This window comes from Poecilia formosa, unplaced genomic scaffold (assembly GCF_000485575.1).
Source record: "Poecilia formosa unplaced genomic scaffold, Poecilia_formosa-5.1.2 Scaffold32, whole genome shotgun sequence".
NCBI classification, from domain to species: domain Eukaryota; kingdom Metazoa; phylum Chordata; class Actinopteri; order Cyprinodontiformes; family Poeciliidae; genus Poecilia; species Poecilia formosa.
This window is the reverse complement of record NW_006799971.1, coordinates 1,991,564-2,011,726: the sequence shown is the minus strand read 5'-3', so window position 1 is coordinate 2,011,726 and position 20,163 is coordinate 1,991,564. Positions and strand designations below refer to the sequence as shown.

The following is a 20,163-nucleotide window of genomic DNA, read 5'->3' as shown; positions in this document are numbered from 1 at the left end:
AAGAAAAAAATTCACAGAATCCACCCGTACGGTTGGGCGGCAGATTCAAAGGACCGGCCCGGGTTTGTGTGTGTGTGTGTGTGTGTGTGTGTGTGTGCTGGGTGGTGGTCTGCACAGCCAGCTGTCAGCGCCGCAGGGACACCACACTAATAAGGACTCCTGGGACCTCGGCCCCATCACAGGCAGGAACTACTGACTGCCCTCCCCGGCACATAAAGGCCCATCGCTTCAAACCAGCCCATCTCGTGTTTCCAGCTCAGGTGGGAAAATCTGGATCAGGCCCAGATTTCCAGCAGAAAACCTTTTACCAAAATGCATCTCTGGACAAATACTTGTAATCTCTTCCTTTCACAAACACCTCGCTAATAAAGAAAGAGGAGGGGGCCGTGCTCTGGAAAAGGCAAGAGGATTTCCCAAAGTAGGGAAGAGCAAGATAAGGAGAAAAACGAGGCGATTGTAAACAGTCGTATTTGTGGAGGACCAGAAGTTAAAATAAGACAAAAAGAGGAATGAGGACCAGTTGGACACTTACCACTTGCATGGCTGAACTTCGAGGCGGGTGAGGCTCAATGAGCAGCTGAGAAGGAGTCTGTCCAAAACTCCTGATCTGAGACTCCACGGCCTGAGGAGGCAGGAGAACACAGACACGCAATCACTATGAAACTGTTTCTGTAAGTTCAAATCCATTTATCTCTCATTATAATGTCAACGAGTCTGATCTCCATATCTATGATAGATCACGACTGTTTGAAAAATACAAACATATGAAATTAGTCCTGTGTGACTGCTGCAGATTCTCAGATTACTGTTTTAACACAGATTAACAGATTACAGTGAAAAACTTAAAGGTACATGTGTTTAAGGGCCTGAACTACAGAAGAGGATTAGGATTACTGGAAAAAAGAAGAATTCTGACTTTTTTCCTCAGAATTCTCAATTCTGATTTTAATCTCAAAATTAAAGAATTGAGATTAATTGAGACTGAGTAAAATAAAACATCAGAATTCTGAGATCAAAGACAATTCTGAGATTAAAGTCAGAATTTTGAGATTAACATCCAAATTCTGAGGAAAAAAGGGCAGTATTTGTGTTTTTTTTTTTAAAATACATATATATTTTAATCAGTAGCCCTAATCATCTTCCATACATGAACACACTTTACATATAAACATACATATTTCACTGTCTTTTGTTCACACGTTTACACACAACGACTCATTTGTCCCGCAGTTGGACTGAGAGGACAGGAGGAGGGCCGGCTGCCTGGCCTCCGTGGTTAGCTGGTGTTAATGAAGAGGTATAGGACCATAAATGTCAGAGCAGACGCCGGCCCAACAGCCTCTGGACAGCATCACGGCTCTCACTGTCAGGCCAGCCGGCAGCAGCGACGGACGCTCAGAGCTTCACTGAAGCCTCATAACTCTCCACTCAGCCGATTCAGAACAGCACCAACATCTGCTACCGATACACTCTTTTCATGTTTAGGTATTTTACCTAATAAATGCTAATTTGTTTTACATTTTAAAATAATGCCACAATGGAGGAAAAACAAAGGCCAATTTCATTTTGAGTGGACAAACAGAAGGACTGTTGAGACAAACCTGAGGAGGTGTTGATGATTTGGTGCAATTAACAGATCAGTTAGTTTTAATAATCCATGCTTGCTCATGTTACTACTGCCCACATTATTTTGACTAATTTTAGACATATTTTAGAACCAAACAGTCTTCAGTCCAGCTAATGAGATCATTAAATGTAGATGTGTGTATTTATTTTTTATGTCTGGGCCCACAGACTTATCTGTGTAGGTGTGTTTCTGTGGTGGTTCAGTTCACTGTGTACTCAGCAGTTCTGTTTCTTTCCCAAATAAAGCTCTACAAGTAGCTGTTGTCATTATCTTTGTATACCCTTTTCTTTTCTAATGGAAGCATTCTTGGCTCAATAGTTGTATTACTTGGAGCTAGTGCTGCCATTAATGCAATTTTATAAAGTGCAGCTTTTATTTATCAAAAAACAAACAGAAAACACCCAGAAAAACAAAAGGGAACCACTGGACTACAGATTTGCTTTGCTGCAGTTCAGGCTTTCTTTCTGACATACGACCAATTTACTCCAACCTGTCGATTCCAAATTTGAGCCTTTTTTTAACTACAAGGACAAACAAAAAGCAGTCTTGAAGTTTCTTTGGTAAATAGAGTGACAGTCTGAACCCAACGGTAAGTGAAGGAATTACAAGATTTCTCCATTAATGAATCAGAGGGAGATTTGGTAAACCTTATTTGATTAGTACTACATTATAATGTATTAATGCATTTATAAACCTAATATGGTGGGAGTTATTTGTGTTGATGGAGGGGAAAAAACATTCTTTTATATATATAATTGACCTGGTTGTCTCCAATCTGGGCAATCAAGTGAACGTTGGCCAAGTTCCTCTAAACGCTGCAGAGCTTGTCTGTGAAAAAATATGCAAAGGAGCTAAAAATGCACCCAGAATGCATTTTGGGTGTTAAGACTACAAAAAAGAGGTCTTTATAAGACAAGAACGGGCCTGAAGAAAATGACCAAGACAGAATTATGACAGCATGGTCAACGTGTTGTTGCCGTGCTCTGTGACTGGCTGTGTAGGAGTGACAGAGTGAGTGTGTGTGTGTGTGTGTGTGTGTGTGCGTGTGCGCGTAGGCTGAAAAGGTCTGAGTCTGACTTGGCGCAGCCTGGAAATGAGCTCATGGTTCAGACCTCTGTACGGCATTTCCATGAGAAAAAAAAAGGTCAGGATACGAGTCTCTTCATACCTATTGTCTGAAACTAACCAGAGGAGCACAGCGCAGGGAGGGGTTTTAACACTGATATATTAAAGTTTCATCACATTATTAAAGGTTGAGAACTCAATCCCAGAAGGTCTATGCTGATTATTTTCTTTGTAAACGTGGAATCAGAGTATGAAACTAGGGAGTTCAGACAGCATGACAGCAATAATTCAGAAAACCAGAAGTTTGGAGCAGAATTATAGTTTGTGAAAGTTTGGACTTAAGACCAAGCCAGAGGTTCAGTTTATGACACCTGAAACTGGATGAAATTATCTTTGTGGTTGAAAACCACGGGCAAAAATAAAAAAAATGAAAAATGAAAGATGTGAATTTAGTTCTTAAGTTTTTAAGTAAATTCTTCTATTTTACAGAGTTTTACATCATTTTGTCATTTCACTCTTTAGAGAGTAATACTGAGAGTCCAACAATCACGTACTGTCTGGGTAATCAGAAGGGCCAGCCTGTTGATAGTTTGTTCATTGCAGTTGTAAGCAGTATTAGCTCATTTAGAATGACTCCGTTAGTGTTCTCACTATGACTGTACAGGTTTTTTCATGCCAGAATTAGGCATGCAAACAATGAATTGACTTATGATTGTTGATTAATGGTTAATTAGATTAAAATAGGTTCAAATTGATTAAATACTACGACCATTTTTCAGCGCCGTCATCCAGAAGAGCACGCTACTGGTCATTGTTAAGCAGAGCCAGTTGATACAGAAATAGAGATGGCGGGGCCATACGAGAAAGAGAAACAGTTTTAACAATGTCCGGTGACAGGAATTCAAAATGTACTTTATCTGGTTCTGTTTAGAAATATGAACACACAACAAACTCTTTAAGTTATCAACTTAACACTCATTCAGCCAAAACAACTTCTCATTTAAAAATGACTGATATGCCTCAAAGATGAAAAGTGGAGAGCATTGTGGCAAAAAATCGTAACATGATGGAAAAAGACATGACGGTAATGAGCATGGTTAATTTAGAGGGTGGAGGTGCTGTGGTGGTGTAGGGGTACAGATCCACCCACATATGGAGGCCTTAGACTTCAACAGGGCTGTCACAGGTTCGGGTTTCGGCCTGATGACCTTTACTGCAAGACGGTCCCCTTCTACCCACTTTCCTGTCTCTTAGTTCAGGTATATATATATATATATATATATATATATATATATATATATATATATATATATATATATATATATATATATATATATATATATATATATATATATATATATATATGCACAATATTTAAAGACCATAAATGACCAAGGATCAGATCCTCAATGAGATGTTTCTATGATTTATTTTTCAACTCACACCCAATAACTAAATTGCGGCGAATAGAAAGTCCACAATGATTCACCCAGAACACTTCAGTGGTTAATTTCCTCTAAGTGTCATGACCGAGACTCCGAATATTTTCCATCTCATCCACATCGAGTCTTGAAGCGTCCGTGCATCATTCAAGGTCAAGGCAGCATCCTCCTCTGACAGCAGAGTGAAGCACCTTGCTTAAGCTAATGTGTGGAAAAACTCCTCAAAGGCTCCTAACTTATCTTCATTAGGTGCAGGCTGGACATTTACGAGGGTGTCTAGCGGAGGAACGGCGCTGAGTGTAGGTCAGGATGTCCTATCCCTATATGCCAATGCAATGCTCAGGTGATTATATGGGGCGCCATCTACAAGGCCAATCTCTTTTGGAAGCGCTGGACCGCGTCTGATGAGGGTTTTCTGAATTCTATACATTTAAATGACCGAGTCGCCCTCAGCTTAGTCCCGGCCTGCCCTTTGATTTATTCAGCCAACTTGACAAGATGGATTTCCATGCAAAACATCTCAGTGGTTATGTAAATCGGCCTGACATGAACTCAAAACAGATTTAAAACAAATCAAATCACCAGCTGTCTGTCCAGCAGGGATGTCCAATCTGAAAATGAGAACATAAACCAAAAGACACAAAGCAAGAGATTTTAAAGGGATACCATTATGTAAAATCAACTTTCTGAGCTTTACATCATGTTATGATGTTATTCATAACATGTTATGATGTTATTCATAACATGTTATGATGTTATTCCCTCGTTTAAAACAATCCTGGAGTGGTGCTTTGATTTTTTCTTGCATGTTTGAGAAAACATTTAATCTCCCGTGGTAAACATTCAGCTTTGCGAAACATCTGGATGGACCTAGCCCCGCCTTTGAGACAAAGCTCCTCCTCAGAGCTGTAGTTTCACAGAGCATCCCACACTCACATGGCTCCTTCAGACTAGCCAGAACAATTAGCAAACACCTGGTGCAATGGCGCATCTGCTAAGCTTATTATACGAGCTACTTCTCAATAGGAGCCATGTTGTGACGACTTCCTGAAGACGGTTTCAGAAAGAGCAGGAGTTATGAAGGAAACAAAGCCCACGTTTCAAGGTGTTAAACTACGACGTTAAATTTAAATCATTTTTACAACAACTGAAGTTAACAATTTCTTGACTGTGGTATAAAATGGTACTATGTGCCTGAAAAACCCATAGTCCTGCCCCTTTAAGGAATATGACCGACTTTGAAAACGTGTGGACGCAGGTACACTCGCAAGGCTTTTCTGCCGAATTACACAAATGCTGTACAATTCAAACAGGGATCTGTGTTTTGTCCATGCCGTGAGAGGTTGCTGGATTTTTCCATAATCACATGTGAAAGAGGGGAAGCCCTGTAGGACGACGCAAAGGCAAATCAGGCCAAGTCTCCCCCCCTTTACTCCGAGAGGCAACGCAGATGTGCATGTAACCCCACCACAAGAACACACACCAGTGTGTGCACATGGTTTCTCCCTGCGCTGAGTGGCAGAGGCAAGACAGGAAGTAATCACGCGGTTGAAAAACAAGGCACCGGTATCCAGAGCAGTCACTAATCTGTGCTGAGCTATTCCACACTTTCTCCCCCAGACACACACACACACAAAATGCAAGTATAAACACTCGATTGTGGTCATTTATGCTGATGAGCACGCATAAATATACAAATGTATAAACATGCCAATACAAAATGTAAACAGACACACCCGCATGCACCAACATAACTACGTGGAACACACACACACACACAACGCTCCAAGAGCGTGTGGATAGGAGGGAGATGTGGTAGAGAGCAAAGCAAAAGGTACAAACCATCTAACCCATTGTCGTAGAAAACATGCACACAGATCTGTGGCCACTCCTCCACTTCCCCCCACCGACTCTGAACCGCCCCAGGGCCCGTCGCAGCTCAGGCCAGAGCTCAGGCTGAAACAGTTGTCACTCAGTAATGACAGACTCTGGGGGCCCTTTCAGGCCTAAAAATCCCTCAAACTCCCTCCCCAGCGCCCCGATGTGACGAAGGCCAGGCTCGAGACTCTGTTTCCACCTTTCTGCGCAGACAGGCCACGTTTCCTTCCGCAAAAAACACAACCAACAGGGGAGCCTCAGATTAGCTCACATGGGCAACACTGCCTCGGTTTATCTAACTAATTAAAGTGCTCAGACTGAGAGTGTTTTCACAGATGAAAGACGGCAGACTGGAGTCACAGCGTCAAACGGCGGAGGTAGAGAAAACAACAAGCTTCTGTTCGTCTCCAGGGAACGGCGCAAACTTTAAAGTTTTATTGGCATTTCAATGAAGCAGTGAGTCAATGCTGGCTTCTGTTTGTTGTTGTTTTTTATACTGAAACCATAAATGAATTTTATGGCTTCAATCAACCATAAAATTGCACAAACTAGAATTATAAAAATAAATTGGCTTAATAGAAACACGACAATTTTGAAAAAAAAAAAAAAAATTAATCTTGTTTTCTGTTAAGTTTTGGTGCTTGGATGAGGTGGTTTTTTGGTTGCATCAAAATTAGCATATTTTCCAGAACTGCACTGAAAACACCTTTTTGTCCTGCATCACTTGAATCATGTGATCAACAACCGGATGAGAGTATCGCTGGAAAAACTGAAAAGGCCAGGAAGTGGTAGGAGGATGACGACACAGGTAGTTTTTAACGACTTATCGCGTGAACAAACGTATTCACGTGTGATTTTAATCGCATTTCTAAGTTAATAGAAACACTGCAGTTGCGAAATTAAACTTTTTCGATACAAGTGGAATAGCAACAAAGTTTTGCGCAGATTTGTAACATCCCTGACGTTTTAAATGGATAATAAAAGCTTAATTCAAAATAATTCTCTTTGTAATGATTAATGAAACACAGAATAAAAACAGAAACTGCGGCTAATTAGAAAATATTTGTAAGCAGGTGAATCTAAGGTGTGTATTCTTACACAGAAAGCCACAGTGGGAGGAATTCTGTTTCTAATACAAGTGAAATCCTGTGTTCCTGTCTCTGCCGGTTCTGTGTACATTGGTAGAATAATCAATACCTTTGTCTTTGGAACAGCTTGGAAGAAATAGTGCAGTACCACGGATCCAATTTTCTGGTGTGTGTGTGTTTGTGTGTGTAAAGGCCAGAGCACATCTGGATGGGAATTAGGGCGAATAAGGTGATAAATCAAGGATGTGCCCCTTGTGCCCGTGATGCTCCAGTCAGTGAGTCATGAAGGGCGGCTGTACAGTGGAGGCCACTTGACGTACACTGAACTAATCTCCATTTACACTTGGATGCTGGGACACGTCTAATTTATGACTAAATGAATCTTGTTTTCTTCGTTTTCTTCCATGATTTTCTGTTGATGATTTAAGAACACTCACAAAGTAGGCCGGGGCGATATGGAATCAGAATTTTGTCACAATATTTTCTGGTACTGCTGCGATAACAGTATCAACGGAGTTTAAAAACAATATTTATTGCTTATTTTTTAGGTAAATAGTTTTGCAGAATGACTGCATGCGACGACACAAATACTGTTCTTGAAAAGCTTTCTCATCTGAAAGAGGTGTCTTCTTAAACAGTGACTTAAACCACTAACCTGCACACAGTAACTGCGTCTTATCATAGTTTTGAATTTACTGATGTTTACCGATGCTCTGGTGGAACAAAGAGGGAAGAAAACGGCAAACATTCCCTTTGTTTATTTTTAGTTTATCAATAACTAAAATACATCATGACAACGATAAATCAACTTTCTTTTTCATGATAAACGATACGATAAATACCACTGTTTAAAACGGTTAATGTCCATTTGATGAAATGCTACGCTAGCTAAGTGAGAATACTCTGAAAGTAAGCAAGTAAATGGTTGTAATGCATTTTTTTGTGTTAATGTGGTATTTTTATTTACCATTACCATACCATAGTATTGCAGGAACTTAGCCTTTATTGTTCAAATTAAATAATGTTCCAAACTATTGATGCACCAATATGGACATTTGGGGCCAATATTGATAAGTGAGGTCAGTCTTGCTGTTTTGGCCTATAACTTCTAACACCATGTTTGTGTGGATCCACTGCCCATCCAAAGTCTGTTTTTTCATTTGCACATTAATATTGTACACCAAAGTGCCTTTTATGCTCAAAACTTGATGTACGTTTATTTAATTATTTATTCTAGTTTTATGTATTCATTGTAATTGACTTTGAAGTTTTGTTTAGTCTAATGTGCTGCAGTCTTGTCCCTTGTTCTAAGACAAATTTCTCCCACGGGAGGCAAACAAATGATCTTGTCTTATCTTATGATTTATGGTTATCTTAAACATCAGGACAATAAAATTAGCTCCCAAAGTTTTCTTTTGCATTGTTTCACACAGAACTCAGTTTTGCAGACTTCACTGCACACCAACAACTATGTTTCAAAACTACAAAAAAATGCCTCGCCCTACAGCTGAGATTTTTTTTTTCTCTAATTTGTCAACAATAAAAAGAGTATAACCTCTCCCCACCCCCCTTGGTGCTGAAAGTTATATGTCAGATAGGCTGATGTGAGCCAGGTCAGTTGGCCTTGCTGCCTCTCGCAGCCAATCAGTGAAGTTGTCAGGCCCGTGTTTGGCTGTGGGCGCCCTGGCTGTGTTTTTCTTCTCAGTGCTGTGTCTTGTGTGCTTGCTTTCGGGCAGCACCCGGCATAGCTCGTGTGTGTGTGTGTGTGTGTGTGTGTGTGTGTGTGTGTGTGTGCATGCCATGGTTCAAAGTGGTGGGAATGAATAATGAATGAAAGCAGAGGAGGAAGCTTTAAGGCGTTAAAGTGGAACACTTGGTGGAGAGCTTTCAAAAAGGTATTACACGAGGGAAAGGCTTTGCTCGGCAAAACCTGCCTGTAGATTGTTAGCTTAGCTCTCCCGAGCCACTCCACAGGCAATTTGGCTTTGCTAATGGGATAAAAAAAAAACAACAAAAAAAACCTGAAATACGGCTTGCTTTTGTAATGTAGATTAAACATCAATCTGAGAGGGCCCCGGTGTACTTACAGTAATAGAGTATTTTCTGCCTTACTCAGCAGGATAGAGGATGTAAAGCAGCAGGCTCACCTCTCTGAGCATGGGGTCGTTAATGGAGCTCAGGTTGACCGCGCCTTCATATGTCAGATAGTAGAAAACATTGAGGGCCCTGGCAGCTTCGGGTCCCTGCTGCTTGTAGCCGAAAATCAGGTCAATCCACTGGTGGAGCTGGCAGGACACAAACTCGCTCTCCAGAGCCTGCGACAGAGACACAGGAAAAAGGGTTAGAAAGTTCTATAAATATCAACACATGAATACTATAAAATAATTCTTTGACCTACAGAAATGCTGCTTCCCAAGTGAGGTCAGTCTTGCCATTTTGGCCTATAACGTCTTCATGGATAACATGTTCCACTTTTAGATTATTTCAGTAGTAACTTGAAAAAAATGCCTTGTAAGTGAAATAATCTGCCAATTCACATCACATAATGTGCCAGTAAGCCATAACGGTTCGTTTTCATCTGTTGTCTCTCAAGGTGCAATGAAAATAAATACAATACATTCTCAAAAAAGAAGAGAATAAAAATGATAAATAAAAAGCATTTTTTTATATATATAAAATTCAGCATATCAAGATCCAAGTTTAAAAAGAATAAAAAGCCATTTTGAACAAATGCAGACAATCCCTAAAAAATAGAATTAAAATAAAACCACATGATCTGTCGCTGCATTTTTGATTATCTAGGAGCCAAACTTTTAACTTAGAAGTTAAGAATTTGTGTGTCATTCCAACGCATGGACTCCATAGCTCTTCTGTAAAATGGCCGACTATTATTTCCCCAAAACGTTGCACCAAAGTATGCAGGGCTGAATAAGAGGCCAACGTGTCCTCTGATTGGCTGATAGATGAGTTATTTCACCATGGCTGAATGATGAATATATTTGATGCAACTGTTTACATCCATCGCCGTTATGACTTCTAACCACTTATTACGTGAACAAGTTTATTCACATGTGATTTTAATTTCATTTATTTAATAAAAACACCAATATTGCAGAAATGGTGTTTTGTCGACATTAGAGGAACACAGACTAACATTTGCTCACATCTGCAGCAGCTGATGCCCTTCAGAAAGCATATTCCTCAGAGAGCGCAGCACATCCCGCTAATTGTTCCTGTGATAGAATCTGAAGATGATTTTTATAACGAGCAAAACGCACAACGTACCCACATCTGATCATAAGGGAACATCAAAACTCTAGTAGCTCATTAGGGAAACGTTTGGGCTCCGTCTTTGTTCTACGGGAGCTGACAGCGGCACGGCGTTGCTCGTCTGCAGACGTCTCAGTGCCGCCATTACGCTGAGATACAAGCCGTTTTCCCTCCTCATTAGCCGGCAAAGGAGGGGGAAAAACATTTATGGTTTCCCCATAAAAACAGGCGATTGTGTTAATTTGTGTAAAGCTGTCGGCTCACAAAAGCCCTCTAAACACGACCAAATTAGAATGAGGCAGCCCTTGATTGTCATTGCTGCCTTGTGTCACATTAATTTGTGACAAAACATTAGCCTGGGCTGCACTTAAACGGCAATTTATATCATTTCAATTTTTACCGCAGATACCACTGCATCCTTCACTTAAATGCGACTTTCTGACAGGCCATTTTGCATCTAATTTTTCCCCACTCGCTTAATTACAACTTTTAGTCGGCGAGCAGAGCCAGAGAGCGGAGGGGGAGCAGTGTGCAGCTCAGGTACGATGATGAGGTTTCATTGTAGGATGAGCGCCGACTTCATCTTTAGCCGTCTCACACACAGACTCTGGTGTTTGTGAGGGACCAAAAAGTAAAGTGAAACAGATTCCAGGTTCAGTGAAGAGAAACAGGCATTCTAGAAGACAAAAAAAAATCCCTTCAGTACATTTGATTTGACTTATAATAACAGGATGATATGCCTCCAGAATACAGACTTTGTGTCATTACAGTGTTTCAGTCAGGTCAAAGCTTCAAAATGTATTTAAAGGTGCGGTATTATGTAAAATAAACTTTTTGGAGTTTTACGTCATGCTGTAATGTTATTCTCTCATCAAAAACATACCAGGAGTGTTGCTTTGATTCTTTCATGCCTGTTTGAGAAATCCTTAGCAACCATTCAGCTGTGTGAAATGCCTGGGTGGACCTAGCTCTGCCTTCAAGGTGCTAGGTCACAAACTCACCCTAAAAGCTTCCACCCAAAGCAAGCCTCCCCTTCCACTCCCTCACTCAGCTCCTACAGACTAGCCAGCAGCAATTAGCAAACACCTGGTGGAACTGCTGAGCTCATTATAAGAGCTGCTTCTCAGAGAAACGCTGGTAAAATGTTAAAAAGATAGAGGGCAAAATGGCAAAAGAAAAAAAAAAGTGACCTTAAGTTGGAACTATGATTCATTTGTTTGTTCAGTGTGCTAACATCTGGCTGACAACAGGCTCAGCAGTGCTGCAATTCTAGTTGTATGAACATAACCCCAGTGGAATACGGTTAATCTCAGAATAACTGCCTCTAGAAACACTGCACTGCACTTTGATCTCATTACTTCAAAGCTTTCTGCTTAACAATAAAAAAAAGAGCAGCGTTATCATCTGACTCAGATTGATTTACAGCATTGATTTTCCTTACATAATGCAGGAAGGTGAATATTCATAGAATAATTAGTTTTAATATTTTTAATCGGTTGAGCTCAGATAAAAAGCAGCCACTCTGGTGATCTTTCCAGTAAACACCGGCTCTGCGGCTCAAGCTGTCGTGTTTTACTTCAGACTTAAGAAAAACTCCATAACTCTCTTTAACACTATGAACAGATATGAGTAAGAGGCAGGAACACCTACAACAGATTCTTGGTATTTCTACTGAGTACCAGAGGAATTGGCTCATTTAAAGTAAAAATAATAATAATAATTGATTCATCAACAATAATTTTACTTCGTCATGGGAACACAAATAATGGCTTTGTAATTCTTTGATCAGATGTAAGAAGTCTAAGAATAAAAGCTTAATCTCTGGAAAGGATTACTTTTTCAGGCAGATTGCAGCACAGAAAATTTTAAATGATCAGGATTAAAAATGGAAAAAATGAAAAATTGTGGTAAATTGGCCAGAACTTGAATCACTCTCTGTACTAGTTGTAATATAATTTGAGAAATTTACATGTTAAGTGCACAGCCCCCATCCAAATCTTTATTTTATTTTATTGTTTCTTTTTTGTGTGCAATTTATGTTTAGTTAAGTTAGAGGAAGCTTGAAAAAAATACATATTTTAATTTTGTAAAACTATTTTTTAGTTTTTAAAATCAGAATTAATATATATATATATATATATATATATATATATATATATATATATATAGAAAGTTAAAATATATTATTTTAATATATATATAGAGAGAAAATATAATAAAATTAAAATATCTAATAGTATTAATTATTAATTAAATATTAGCTGTGGGTTTTATTGGCATATGTGTGGATTATTTATGTAATAAAGGCGAGATGATGTAGGTGGTTAAGAGGGAATTTTGCCAAGTTTATCCTTCCACCCAGAAAACAGGGAACAGAGACGTCATGACAAGAGTTTGAGAATTAATTTCCATTAAATCAGCAAAATTGGCATCAGTGTAACTTACTGGATCTGGATTTAATCTTTTTGTAAAAATTTTTTAAAAACCCCACAAGTCATTATTCCAGAAATAAGGGATGTTTCTGTTGCCCATCAGGTAAATGGCAGAGCAGCGGCTGTGGAAACGTTTGGTCATGCGGCGCCACAATGTGGAGACATCTGAGCAGAAGGCGTGGGCCTATGGCAGATTCCTGAGGTGGCGTCCAAAAAGCAGAACCGGGCCGGATTATTGATGTGCCAATTAGCAGCTGATGTGTGCGTCTTCTCCTCCCACAAGGGACCGACTGATAAATAATGAATAATTTAGCACGGCTTTATGTAAATGCTAGCAGGGGGTCAAAGTCACTGGAAATCCTCGGTTCTATTGTTACGCGTTTGACAAACTACATGTTTAAAATGCGAGGGTGTTTGTTTTAACATCGCTCTGATTTCCAATTACAATCAAAACGCAGCGCAATTTCTGAAGCAGAGATTTATAGAATTATAACGCTCCTCAGTCAAACTGCAGTGCTGGAGATCTAAATCTAAATCTACTCATTTCAGATTATTTCTATGGCATCAATTCACAACAAATGTCATTAAAGACACTTTACTAACAATTTCACCTCAATTGAAATTGTTAGTAAACAATGCTCTGTTTAACTCTGTCCAGTTAAACAGAGCATAAGCATTAAAGCTGCACTATTTAACAATTATATAAAACATTTTTCTTTTTACATTTGATGAAACTGTCACTATGTCAGGATAGAATAATATGAGACAAGTAGCTTGTGAAAAAAATCTAGCTCTCAGTGCTAATTAAAAAAAACAATCAGAGCCAGGAGGCGGGACTAAGTGCTGTCAATCACCCTCTGTGGCACTACTCAATAACCCTCCACCCATCCCCCACGCTCAGCTACGCTGAAGCTAGCATAGCATGTTGTGAATGCTAAGCCTAGTTAGCATGGCCACCAATGGCAGTGGATAAACGGTTTTCCTTTATGTTGTTTCTCCGCCATTAGCACATTGAGCAGCTAGGACATGAGCCTGATCGACAGCTCTAAGACTCTCCTCCTGACTGATTGGTTGTTTTTGGTGCATTTCTTCAGATGGCCGTATTAGGCCAGGTGGAGGAGATTGATATTTTCCACAGATTATCTCGTAACATGCCGTCACAACATGGCAACAGCTTTAATATGTAAAAAACATTTTTTATAAAAGTTACATACTGAAGCTTTAAGTCCGGCTCATTATTCAAATTACTAGAGAATGTTTTTTGTCTTTTTAAATGACGTGTTAGGTTTGCCTACATGCATGCACGGTGAGGTGAATGCCAGTGAAAGAACAAGCTTCGTTTGGTTGCAAGTCTCAGGTTACTTCCATTCTTCCCTTTTGTAGACATCTGTGACTTTGGAGTGGACCTCAAGTCTCTAATGAAAACTAAACAGACTCAACGGGAACGACAGTTTGACTTTATGTCTTTCAATGTGTTCCACTTCAGAGGGACTGGAAGTCTAAAATGCACCAACCCCATTTAGGGGGTACGATGCAGCAGACACCAAGTGACTACAATTACCCAGCTGGTGAACATTAAAGTGTCCCGAAAGTCTGTAATCTTACATCAAAATTCTCCTCTTAAAATGTATTTGTATTTGCAGATAATGGATGTATTTGGATAGGACTCTTTTGAAAATGCTAAATAATCTCTGTTGAAACATTGTTGTACGTTTCCAGGCCTGGCAGCTGAAGCCTGGTGGACGTCGCTGTGGTTTGTGGTGGGCTTTATGACCTGGATTGTGCCGGATTTTGCTTCGGTCTTAACGAGGTGACAGTAAACGCTTTCCTCCATCCCTTACTGGTCCTAAAAAACCTTTTTAAGGACTTATAGAGAGCTGTCTATAAGGACATTAAAATGCCACATAACAAATCAATCCTTTCATTTGCACGTTGAAAATAATGCAAACGTTCATGAGAGGCCGAACAATGTGTGTCACAAGCGGTGCGGGTGAGCAGCTGGCCTTATGTAAATCTGCTAAATACTGTGGTTTCTTTTTTTTTATGTTTGTGAAGTTTCTTAAGTTAGAACAGAGGGCTTCTTTCCTCTAGTGGCGAAAAGTTGGTTCCACTTGAGGTCGGCGACCTCGCTCCTCGAAGGACTGATTTAGCTTAATCTACATGAGAAAACGATTGTCATTTTGAAGTCGTCCAAGAACGACTGCATACAGCAAAAAGAGTGAGTGGGCAACAGATGACGTAAGGAACAAGATCTATGTGGCTACTAGACCATTTCCTTTATTCTAGTATTCATATTCATACTCGTACACACACACACCATGTGTGTGGTGATTCAGCCTCACCCCCCTTCCAACCCGGCTAATTAGACAGGTGACAACTGTGAGTGCTCTGGCTGAGGCCTGACTGGCAAGTGGAACATGAAACTCCAGCACTAATCCTCTCCTCCCATCTTTTCCTTAAACCACTTACTGACTTGAAGAGCAACAGAATCCGTTTTGTGTCGAGTGTACAAGCTGAATGAGAGGGGACGTGTAGATTATCTCACTGGAAACAAACAGAAACACTTTGATAGATTTGGTCCAATTTGCAGCACAAGAACTGGTTAAGGAATAAATTACCAGGTCAAAAGAGAGGTGCAGTTGTTCCCTCAATCAGTATTTACCTTTTTACCAAATTAAGTTTATGAATAGAGAGGCACCAATCTGATATTAATATCTGTATCAGTCTTGATATTGAAAATAATTCTACATCGGGTATCGGTGACAATGTGCCCGATCCATAATTACAATTTCTGAACACTTTGAAATGTGTTCAGTTTATTTATTTTACATTGGCTGTTGTACTCCTAATTGCACTGAGTAAACAAATTAAAATTGTGTTTTTATATGTTTGACCAAGTCTGTGAAGCTATTGCTGTATTTAAGTTATCAAATAAATTTGTAATTAAGTACATTTATGTGTCTGTGTAAAAAGTAAAAAACAGAAACGTTTTAAGTTAATTCAGCGCTGCTTTCTGAATGGGATTGGTATAGGCCGACATTAAACCTCAGATCTGCATTGGTACCAGGAGTGAAACAAGTGGACTGGTGCATGAAGCACGACATACAGTAATAGTAAAAAGCTCAATGTTTAAAAAGTACATTTCAAATGCTCATTCACACACACACACACACACATATGTGCACATGCAAACACACACACATGTACGTGTACGTGCACACGCAAACACACACACACACGCGCATCGCTTTTGGAAAACTGCATTTTCAATCATCTTCACTTTTATCTTGGTTACTGCTAACAGGCACCAGAAAAGAGGAAACCCATCTATCCTCCTGCATGTTGAGAGGCCGATTAAGGTATCCAACATATCACCACTTTGATAAGATGATGGCATAAACCACATCAACAACATATCTGAAGGAAGAAATATTTGGATAGTTGTTGAGAGAGGAATACTTATCTGAACTGGTTTGAGTTTGCTAGTTGACCAAAAGAGATTACTGGAATTAATGACTCCGCCAATCAGCCTTTCATGTGGACTTGCTGCTTGTTGATGTGATTTCATGCATGTCTACCAATTTTATTCAGAAATGCCATTTCCCAATATCAAACATTATCACAAAGATCACTGGTCAGCTAGTCAATAAGTTAAATGATTGATTGCACAAGTATCGCAAGACATGGATAAATGGTTGGGTGATTAGTTTTTAAATTTTGTTGGTCAACTGGCTAGTGGGGTGGTCAAATAGTTGGCTTGTTTTTTTATTATTTTATAGTAAAACAGATAGTTTTGTTCTTTGGTTCTGTTGGTTGGTCTTTACCTTTATTCCAAAGTCAGTTGGATGGTTTTGTTAGCTGTGTCAATATCATGAAAGTGGCCGATGGGTTGGCTGGGTTCTTATCACAGAGCTGACTGGTTGGTTGGTTCATTTTCATTATTATTCACTGTTGCAAGAATTGAGTCTCTCATTGGGCAAGTGTTGAGGTAAATCTTGAAAAGGTTAAGAGACAACACAACAGACCAAAGATGCTCACCCCTTCGGTCTGTAAGGCATCCATAATTAATAAGTGTTTGAAAGCCAGAGGGACCAGTCAAAACCAAGAAAGTCCAAAATAAGCTAGACAAGCTTGACAAACACGAGCTACAGTCAAATAGTCTAATAACAACAACACTTTTTTGCAGTTCATTTCAAACAAACAAAGACGATTTCAATGATCACATTTTAAAGGACTCGAGTGCAACAGTTCAACGGTGAGTCAGGAAGACAAACTGTTGGGCAGAACCAGCGCGAAAACACAGCAAAGCTGCAAGAGAGCATTTAAGTTGATTTTGGCTGAAGTGAAATGAGAGCACGGGGGAGTGCAGGAAAAAAAAAGAAGGACAACATTAGTCTTTGAGTATTTCAGTAACTGTAGATCATCCCATTTCTCAGGCTCTCATTAGCCTCCTCCATTACATCACTGAACAGGGAGGCTTCCAGAGATGAGAGGGAGGAAAAGAAGAAGGGGGGGGACAGCTCGTAAAACACTGAGCACACAGTAAACATGTCTGGCCTTATGCATGACAATACCCCTACAGTGAGCGCTGTCTGACATTAGCCAGATAACCCCCCCCCCCAAACCCCTCCACGCCCCACATGGTAGTTCCCATCTTACAACAAAGCTTTTAGCGGAGACACCAAGGGAATACATTAGTGCTAGCCCAACATGGTTAACCAAATTTTGGTAGAGGGAGCAGCACTGGGCTAGACGATGTTAAAAAATGCTCAGTCAGTCAGTCATTCACAAGTGCACAAGCACCGGTGGTGGTTTACCTCAGCCCCCACATGAGCTTCTGTGAGGGTTACTGTGAGAATAAGACGTGGAGGCTTGTGGGAACCATCTTCTGAAGGTCCCAGCAGCTCAGCAGCTTGTTGGGATGACAGATGAATATAAACAGTCCCGATTTCTGACTGGGTGAAGCTGAAGGCCTCAACAGAAGAGTGGCTGCAAGTGAATTTTTGTCTTCTGAGTCTCCGTGACTACACTTCCCACATTTTGTTAAACATGAAATGAGCAGAAAAAACCTGGAGGGAGCTTGTACATTTCTAAACACTAGTATAATGGTTGTCGATGGTGAGCGAATTCAAGTGGAAAAACTGTTGATTTTTTTTTTTTTTTTTTGACAGAGATTATAATTTAGAAATTACTACAGGGTTTCCCACAGTGTACTATAAGCCTGGTGGGCCTCCAGGCTTCACTTGCGCCCCCAGCAGGCTAAACATTGTTGTTTTTATTATTAGTATTGTTATTATTTTATTTTCTTACACACCAGTAACAGTGATATCAAAGACGGGTTAAAGAGTCTCTTTGGTGAAATGGTTGCAATTCTGAACACTTTGAAATGTGTACAATGGCAACATATTAGTCAGTATGTGAACACAGGGAGACTGAGGTCAGGTGTTTGTTTTTTTTGTTTTTTTCACTCTGTAACCGCTGCCCATATTTTAATTGTATTCTTTTTATGTTAGCTTTTGTTTTAAGACTTTATAGTACAAACTACAACATATTTTCTTGCACAACAATTGTACTTTGATAAACTGGATTCCCTCTTTCAAAACAATCACTGTTGTGAACAGCAGGAAACAAGTTACCAACATCTGGTTTATGCTCCATCTGGCTCTTCCAATGAAAAGACATGATGGTGTACAAAGACACTGATGTGAATATAAATAAAACACAAATTTCCCAGTCGACACCAGCAACCGAGTTAACAGTGAGCAGGACTGTGAGGTGCGATGTGGTCATATATAGAGGAATGTAAAAGGAGCTGACAGTCCCCAGAAAAATGTAGTTATTTAGTGGAGGAGGGATCAAGTTCTTAACCTCTCTCCTGACCTCCTGGTAAAGGCAACAAGCAGCTCCTGATCTCTGTGGCATGCGGCCTCAAGACCCCAGCGTCTCCTCATTGATGTGTGGGGGTGTGCGCATGATAGGCCTGGAAAAAGGGAGTGTGCCTTTCACTCGCAAACATTTGAGTACAATGTAGGAGCTTCAATTGAGTGCCGGGGCAGGCTTATCAGAGAGTGCTGAGGTGCTTTGTCCGCAGAGAAATTTGTCTAAAAACCAAACCTGTGGTGGTGAAACGGAGCCGCTCTGTTGCCACGCAACACACTTCCTGCTAAACATCGTTGATGAACTATGACACCTCGACCAGCGGAGCGCCACATCCCAGGCTGCAGTTTGATAGAACGTTTATACCTTCTCCTATATTTTCTTTATTACCCACCATGCAAGTCTCCTCACAATAACAAAAACAAGCTGCCGTTTTGCACAGCAGCTCGATCCTTCTCCGAGAAAGGCTTTTAATGGCCTCTCCAGATTGAGCCCTAATTAGCTGTTAATCATTTAGGGCTCATAACCAGAGTGGAAACAGCCGGCATGTGTGTGTTTGTAAGCAGGCGTGCAGCGGCGTGTGTTTGCGCCTTCATTCCTGCTGTCTACCCTTGTGTTGTGAAGCCATTAGGACCAGAAGTGCTAAAGAGAGCCAAACAGCCCATTAACTCCTTCACTCTTCCTCTCTTCCCCTTCGCCATGCTCATCTCTCTCACAACAGTACCACAGTTGCCAGCTGACACCCTCTAATGTCAGCTATCTGTCATGACCACAGACCTGTCCACCCACACACCCCTGCCTACGCTCGTCCCCCAGCGTGGTTTGTGTGTATGGTCTGTGCTGTTAAATGGCTGCAACTCTTCTGCTGGTGAAATTACCACACTGAGACTTAATGCTTCAGAGCGTGTTAGCGTTATGTGGGGGATATGGACAGGTAAGACGAAGTCCATAGGCTCAACACAACTCTGAATCTTTTAGCTGATTACAGTTCTGATCACCTCAACCTGCGCGATGGTCTCTGCTGCATGTTTTATCTCAGACAGAAACTACTCTGGTTGCCTTACAAATTTGAGAAAACTAATGAAGATGCTCATCAAGGTTGGAGACTGAATAATACTGGAACGTTATTTGAAAGAAAGAAAAATCACATACCAACGACGCCCCCCCCCCTCAGCCAAATAACCAACAAGACTGGCAATGGATACCATCTCAGAAGTGGAGACCATAAATAGTCACCTCCTCTACATGGATGAATCAAGGCGTATACTAAAGTTTAACTGTGCACTTTGAATGTAAATGAATGACATTTTTGCTCTACATAGTTTTTCACACATCAGGCATGTCTGGTTTACATTCAAAGTCTGTGTGAAGGCTCGTCAGACGCGTCAAAATCGCTCTTGCCGTTGTTTTCTGCTGCCAACCTATTTGCAGTATGCGTTGGATGCGTTGGATGTGCTGGATGCGTTAAATGCTCAAAATCCTTC

At 40.4% G+C, this 20,163-nt stretch overlaps 1 protein-coding gene across 6 annotated transcripts in view; it reads right to left on the bottom strand.

Annotated features, from left to right (window-relative positions):
- The window catches only part of lrba (LPS-responsive vesicle trafficking, beach and anchor containing), a 250,687-nt gene that overhangs the window by 27,351 nt on the left and 203,173 nt on the right, over positions 1-20,163 (bottom strand). For all 6 annotated transcript variants that reach the window (XM_016670293.1, XM_016670296.1, XM_016670294.1 and 3 more), the window contains exons 48-49: positions 9,248-9,415; positions 533-622 (exon numbers count right to left, since the gene is read on the bottom strand). In XM_016670293.1, coding sequence (XP_016525779.1) covers positions 533-622; positions 9,248-9,415 — 258 coding nt within the window. The remainder of the gene's footprint in view (positions 1-532; positions 623-9,247; positions 9,416-20,163) is intronic.